We start from the raw sequence: 7,424 nt of genomic DNA, 5'->3' as shown, positions 1-7,424 counted from the left end.
GTGCCTTCGGGTTTCCCCTCCAGCAGCGTCTCCGCCTCGTAGCGGTCCATAACTCCCCAGTAGCACGGGAGGTTGGTGATCTGCAGCAGGTCCGGCACTAAACAGTGGATGTAGTCGATCTGGGTGTGGAAGCGGTAGCCTTCGTGGGGCGTCTGGTGCTCGWTTCGAGGGAGCGCGGCGGCTCTAGAGCTCGAATTGCTCACCGCTGCTGCCGCCGCCTCCGTGTCGACTGGCGGATCGGAGGCGGCGTCYGAGGCGTGGAGGGAAGCGGACGCTGAGGCCGCCACTTCGTCGAGCGTATCCAAGCAGCTCTGCAGCAGGAGCTGGTGTTGCTGCTGCCTTTGGAGAAGCATCTGTTGCTGCTGGTGAGCGGAGGCGCCCTCGGTGCCGGCCAACTCGTTCATGCCGTGAGCCAGCTTGGGGCCGTGCTTGTACAGTGGGTTGATCTGAGCCGTCACCTCGAACGTGTGGATCTCGGCGTTGGGCGGCGGCTCCACGCCTTGCTCGATGCTGATGCGCCTGCGCTCTCGCAGCTTGTCGTCTACATCCTCCACGGCGGCCGTCGCCGAAGTCGGGGCGCTGCACACCACTGCTGCGGGATCCAACAGGGGAGGCTGGGTGATGGGGGCTGTGTGCTGCTTAATGAGATACCACTTCTGAGCCAGCTCTGACCCTACGGGGAACGGGCAGTCGTCCAACATCAGTTCGCTGAGATGGATCTTCCGCCTGGAGGAGGAGGCGCAGGCGGCTGATGATRAAAAGGCCTGCGGGGGTGGAGGTGGTGCCGCTGCAGCACTGTGGGTCTTTATTGGGAAACACTGGCCCATTGCATCCTGGATTTTTTGCCTGAGAGTGCGGCTGCTGCTTGAGCCTCGGCCCTCCACCTCACTGAGGGGAGGTAATTCTGCGGCAGAGCAAACGGTGCCCTGACCTTGCTTGGCGGTGACGCCTTGCCCCGGAGTGGATCCCGCCACGTCCAAGCCCTGCCATTTCCAGGTTTCCTTCAGTGGGGAGGTGGAAGAAGAGGTTTGGCTCCTGGCCTCCAGATCGTTCAACAGTTCGCCATACTCAAACCCGTCACTGACGGGTCGCTCAGTGGCGGTGTCATGCGTGGAGAGGCCTTTGTTCTTTCCCTTCCCGCCTTTCCGACCACCAGCAGAGTCTCTTCTCTCCTCCGACCGGCTCTGTCTCACTTTTGGGCGAGCTCCCCTCTCTCGCTCCTTCCCTCTGTTTCCCGACTCATTTGGTAATGACATTCTAGATTATGTGGAGAAGAAGTTACAGTTGTACCACTCTAGAAAGTCGCCATAGGATAAGCTGGATATGCAGTTATTTTTCAGCAAGTTTTTCATCCACATCACTAGTTTCAGATGTCTATCAATGTCCAAGTATAGTAGTCAGTAAGGTGTTGAACAACCTGCAAAAACAAAAATGACAGCACAATTTACTCACCACAAGAAAAAATTCACACCATACAGGCACAAATTTGACTCATGCTAATGATATGTAAAAAGTCTTAAAATATTGCAGTCCAAGAGTCTCATACTAGAAATGTTTTCAATTGAACACAATTTAGTGGGAAAAACAAAAACCATATTGTTCACCACCAAAAAGACAATACTTTCACAAGGCTGGAGCCTTGAGCATTCCTCTTTGTACAATCTCTGAATATTCTGTTCTTTTCAGCTAACTCCTTTGGTCCGTCATAGATTGAGGTCCAAAGACYGAGATGGAGGAAAGTTGATTTYGTGTCTGGTAAATCATTTCTCCGTTGATGTTTTGGATGTTAATGTGMAAAGACCCAATGATGGCCTGTTTTCCAATTTTCCTCCAGATTTTTATTTGAAATATTCTAATATTTTATTTTGGCTACACACTTCGAACATGGTTGTTATTTTGTTTTCCCTAAACTGAATATATGTTTTTTGTTTGATATTTACAGAGCCCWCTAGGGGACATATTTAGCATACAGCTACAAATGTCAATTTAAAATTTCAAATATATATACACATTGGAAAATGTGAAAATGTGTTTATTATTATCTCTTTGGTGCAAAAAACTGATTGTAAATCGATTTAGTCACTGAATGTTTGTCTGTTTGTGTAAGGGAACTGCACATGAAAAACAGCCATTTAAACCATTCAGACTACCAAGACAAAAGAGTTGGTAGTCTCTTTGTCAGATCACTTTATTATCTCKTGAWAATAACTCAGAAATAGTCCAAATAGTTTGGATGYRTTTTTCYATTTYTTTCCTTCTTACTGAAAGTTTCTGTTTATATTATAGGTTTGTGGTGCAATTCTATCCTAAAGAAAAAGATATAAAACTTAAGATATTTCACAAGATATTGATATACATGGAAAAACTTCAGGAAAGCCTTAAAATATAGCAGAAAGTACTATGGCATCGTAAGAATGTATTCAATTATGCTGCATGAACTGATCAGTACATTATTGCAAGGGAATGCAAAAGAAAAATAAATCCTCATGTCTCCTAGAGGACTCTGAAGATATTGTTCTATTGAAATAACTATTAAAAAAAAGTTTTCTTTTTGTCTGCACATCCCTACCATAGATGTCAATTGTCAGCTTACTGGCCTGTATCATTAAAAGGTTTGTTATATGCACTGATGCAATCTCAACAACCTAAGTTATGGCTGTACTTCAGTGACRGTTCATTTTTGTCTGAAAACTGTTTTAACTCAAGATTTTCAGACAAATACCAGAAAAAAAACATCAACTGGCAATTTCAGGAACTGGAAACAGAAAAAAAAACATGTGTCTCAGATATTGATTTGCAACATTATCCATGCCCAACGTAAATAATGCACAAATATTAGATTTTGAATATTTTTGGCGATATACATACTATTATRTCATTTTGGTCTAATTAAAAAACAAAATTTGATAGAAATATGCATATTTATTMAATTTAAGGTGACTCCATCTATCCGCCTGCATTTAATACGGGCTCAACAGTTTTAAATCTAAACTACTACGATTTAACCCTAAGTTTTCTACTTTCATTCAAAAATTAGAAGTTACTCAAACTAGTTAACATTATTATAATAACTTCATATTCTGGAGAAGACTGCGTGGTATAAAAGCATCCCACTGCATATACTGTTCATTTTATTTTCGGTATAAAACCAAACACTAAAATRTTAACTTACTTTCTCGTTCTGTCTCCTTAAATCACACCAAGTTACTGTGATTTCGAGAAAGACTCGGACATCTATCAACTTTATGTACATTACTAACATTAACTCCCGTTTAATGTTGGGGATCTTTTGTTTTGTTTCTCGCAAATTTACTTATAATGCATGTCTTAGAAAAACGGGAGAAAGGTTAACAGCAGCTGCTAAGTTAGCATCTCAGCTAAGCTAAGTCAGCTGTTTTCATTGGGTACAAGCTAAGTTAGCTTAGCGACTAGCTTTCTGCTAACTTGGCTACTCCCAACTCCTGGAAAGAAACGACTGTTTTAATGGTAAAACAACTCGTAAAACTCGTTTTTAGTTGCCAATAAACAAAATTAAAACATACCTTGAGCAATTGCAATGTAGTTTCCATATCAACTACGTAGCATTTCCACTGATAAAGTAAGGACGTTAAAAAGGAAGCTAGCTGTTAGCTTGACGAACAGCAGACGGGGARGGAAACTACCTATGACTCGGAAGTGAAAGCTACACGGAATTGTGGCAAAYTTTTAAAATAAAAGCAAACAAGACGTTTTTATATGAATACAGTTCTTCTCTAACGTACAAAAGTCAATCCAAGTGGACACAAAAAACACAACTGTAGTTTGCAAAAGAACTGAACCTCTTTATTTGGACTGTCATGATCCGAGGGATGTTGTACTTCAGACCATTCACAAACAAAAGTGACAGTAAAAAAGTAGAATAAAGCATGTGATGCAAAAGGTTCACAAAATATTAGAAAATGTCAGGGGGAAAGTTATTTATAATTAAATATAAATTGTACACGACAAACACGCGCAGTGTGACCTACAGCTGGCTGCAGAATTGAACCATCATAAACCCTGGGCAACACTTGGTAGTTGTCTCCATATGACACAAGCCCTGTACCTCTTCTATTGGATTCCTAACACCAGGCTGAACTCATGAAATGCATCCCCCCCCCCCTCCCTCCCCAACTCATTTCTTGGATCGCTGGAATGTAAACATGGAGTAAACATATTCCTTGGCCCGGTGAAAAGTGTTTCAGTTTACTCATCGCATCATTTTTATTTTTGGCTCAGATAAGCATCGTCATCCCCTGCTGCATCAGCATCATAAACACACTCTTGCAGAAATCTGTATTGTACCTCTGTGTCCAYTAAATGTAATAAATAGGCTGTTGACAGCAACAGAGGCTATGAAAAGGATAATCTGAGCCATTTGTGACAACACAGCTGATGAACATAGTGGACTGCTRAAAGAAAAAGTAGATTGCGTGTCGTAAAGCCCGCATTTACCTCACAAACTGGAGTTCAGACTGTGGGTGCAATGCTTTTTTTTTTTTTTTTACTAAGTCAGATCAATCCGAGAGCCTGCTCTGAAGAAATCCATGACTAGAATGCAGCCACTTTTAAAATAAATGTTTCGAGTGTTTCCATTTTAGGCACCAGATGAACAGTTTTATCAGGACATGGACAGCTAACAGTTTGAAATCACACAGCCAGAGAAAGCTGTTCTTTCTCCTCACTGCGTCATCCACTTTGTATAAACAGGGGAAAAAAAAAAAAATCTGAGTGCTATTTGGAGTCCACAGATTTGCAGACAGAGGACTTTTTTTTTTTTTTAGACTCTACCCAGCCATCTCAAAAGTGAGAAGGCCTCAGTTCTTTTATGTGTTACATTGCGAGACAATAGATTACTCATGACATCAAATATTATGAATCGGGGGATCATCCCAGAAAGATGTAAACAGTGACATTTAGGCGATATGAACACAACATTTGTTGCAAGATGACTGGTCTCTAGCTGTTGGCGACACCTGGCGCCGTCAGCCATCATGGCCTCTTATCTACAACAGTGTTGCATTAGTGTGGCAAAACATGCGATTATAGAAAAGAAGCACAAGTCATCAATATCAAGGGAAGAGTAAAAAATACAATTGGAAAAAAGATATCTGTAAATAACCATCTTTACTAGACAGACCTCCTATGGCTCTGCTGAAATAATATACGAATGTTTTTTTTTTCTCTCTCTCTCTCTTTTCCCTGCCTTATGAAGCAACCAAAAAGTGATCCAAAAAGTCCATTATCACACAAACATGCACCTCCGGCTCTGTCACATTCAAAGACAGAAGCTGGGGGGGGGGAAAAAAAAAGACACGTTTTTGATTCAACACTGATAACAGATGATAACGTAGGGAGCTCTGAGACTTGAAACACAGACAAACAGGAAAGAACAAAACAAAACATGGACATCGTCAAGCACCTCAAAAAAAAAAAAAAAAAAAGAACGATTCATCAAATCATCACGTTGGCCATTTTTAAAGGACGAGGGCGCTCCGAGCGTTTCTTAAACGTTTTCTGAAAGCCAAATCGCAAAGTTCCCCTTCCCCCCACAAGAGAACCGAGATCTTTTTTCATTTAGCGTTCACTGGATCGTAAATTCAATGTCTAACAAGCTCCTGCACGGTGTAAACCTCGCCAGCTCTTACCAAGCCGCCCCTTCGCCCCCTKTCGGGGTTTCCCTGGCACAAAATGAGATTCATCATCATTTATAATGTAGGACGTTAAAATAAAAGACAAGTTGCGGCTGGCAATTTTTTCACACTGCTATTATTTTTTCTTCGTTTAATTGTTCTGCTGCAACTCACTACAGATATCTTTCACAAATTAACAAACGCACAACCCTTGTCTTTGGCTTTGTAGAAGCTTAGAGGAGGACAGTTACTTTTTTTTTCTTACTTTATATGTCGAAGTGAAACAAAAAGAGATGCCCTAAAGTTGAAATACAAACTATTTCTCACTCCTGTTTGGTCCTCTGGTTTCCGTTTGTGCAACGAAATCTCCAACGAGGACATAAAAAAAAAAAAAACAGCCTAATTTTAAAGCCCTGACTAGAGCTGCCTATAGGATTAGTAGGTTAACACCAACCTCCAGGTGAAACCTCAGAGAGTGTACCATGATGACCAATTACAGTTAGTGCCTAATATCAAAGATAAGTTAATAAAAGTGCCTCACTTGTGGCTGGATATTTATTATTATCATTTTTCGAATCTAGAACACGGGTGAAGGGGCTGTCAGTGTGTTGTGGATAGAAAACCTTGTTCCAAGGCAGTAAGAGAAGAAGAGCAAATTCAGGGCAGAACCCCTAAAGACAGCACCAATCCACTGCTTTTTTTTTTCTTTTTTTCTCCGTATTGTGGTAAACTGAACCGCTGCACGACCATGTCACAGTCCTGCTGCAGGTGACATGGCACAGCCGACACAGTTCACCGTTTCTCTGTTCCACAATATAATAATCATCTGTATTCCATTTTTAATAAACTTAGTTGTATATAATAAAGTACAAAAATATTAAAGAACATATACACAGTTTTTTTGTCATATTGTAGTGACTGCGTTGCCTGGGTTTTTTTTTTTTTCCTTTTGTTTTTTTTTTTTTGAAGCATCACATCTGTCTTTGTGCTGAACCGAGCAGGCCTCAAATGAAGTGTCTGTTTTTTTTTCCTCTTCATATTGTTGATGTCCGATCAGTTCCATCTGAGAAGAAGACGAGACAGTTAGGCAACAGCCTGCATTGAGTGTATACATATAAGTCTTAATTTTGTCAGGTAGGGAAACCCCAATGACGGGGAAATTTTTGGGGGGTGAAATTACATCTCTTGTCCAGTAGGTGGTAGTATGTATAATGACTAGAACCCATTAAAACAGCATTTTGTTTTGTTTTCCATTGTAATCTTAATCTTATTCCATTAATCTTGACATTAATGAATGCATTTCAGTCACAGTTATTGTATTTAAGACAGTGGATATGAAATACGCCACCTTTAGGATGTCATTTTACTTTTTCTTTTCTCTTTTAAACAGTACCATCTATTTTCAAAGTTTTGCTAAGTTTTTTTAATCTTTTTTTTTTTTTACTTTTTAGCTTTAAACAATTTATTCCCTATTCAGGTCCATCAGATATAAATAGCAAATGCTGTAAGTGACACAATCAGTTGAAATAATTCTATATTCATCTGTAACACTATATTTCCCTTACAAGTTGAAGCCTTTTTCTCTGGTTGCCCTCACTTGCTGAGTTTCCGGTGACCATACTGAGCAATYTGACATTTCGAGAATACATTTGCATAATGTTAACGCTAATTTTAAAAAAAAATTAGCAGCAGCAGCAGCTTTATTAAAGACACAAATGGGTCCATAGAAAGATTTTTGCTAAAAAAAAAAAAACGACGCATCGGTTGGGGGAG

The 7,424-nt window shown here is 40.6% G+C and overlaps 2 protein-coding genes across 2 annotated transcripts in view; both read right to left on the bottom strand.

The window, feature by feature from the left end:
* socs9 (suppressor of cytokine signaling 9) overlaps window positions 1-3,695 on the bottom strand; it is a 30,553-nt gene extending 26,858 nt beyond the window's left edge. Inside the window, exons 1-2 of the mRNA XM_017308107.1 lie at window positions 3,543-3,695; window positions 1-1,417 (exon numbers count right to left, since the gene is read on the bottom strand). Of these exons, the coding sequence (XP_017163596.1) occupies window positions 1-1,256 (1,256 nt within the window). The 5' untranslated portion in view covers window positions 1,257-1,417; window positions 3,543-3,695. The remainder of the gene's footprint in view (window positions 1,418-3,542) is intronic.
* Window positions 3,696-3,800: 105 nt separating this feature from the next.
* The window catches only part of samd4b (sterile alpha motif domain containing 4B), a 16,195-nt gene continuing 12,571 nt past the window's right edge, over window positions 3,801-7,424 (bottom strand). The window contains exon 13 of the mRNA XM_008424955.2: window positions 3,801-6,714. Coding sequence (XP_008423177.1) covers window positions 6,686-6,714 — 29 coding nt within the window. The 3' untranslated portion in view covers window positions 3,801-6,685. The remainder of the gene's footprint in view (window positions 6,715-7,424) is intronic.

Source organism: Poecilia reticulata, linkage group LG13 (assembly GCF_000633615.1).
Source record: "Poecilia reticulata strain Guanapo linkage group LG13, Guppy_female_1.0+MT, whole genome shotgun sequence".
Lineage (NCBI taxonomy): Eukaryota > Metazoa > Chordata > Actinopteri > Cyprinodontiformes > Poeciliidae > Poecilia > Poecilia reticulata.
Note: the sequence above shows the minus strand (reverse complement) of the source record. Positions and strands in the feature narration are given on the sequence as shown.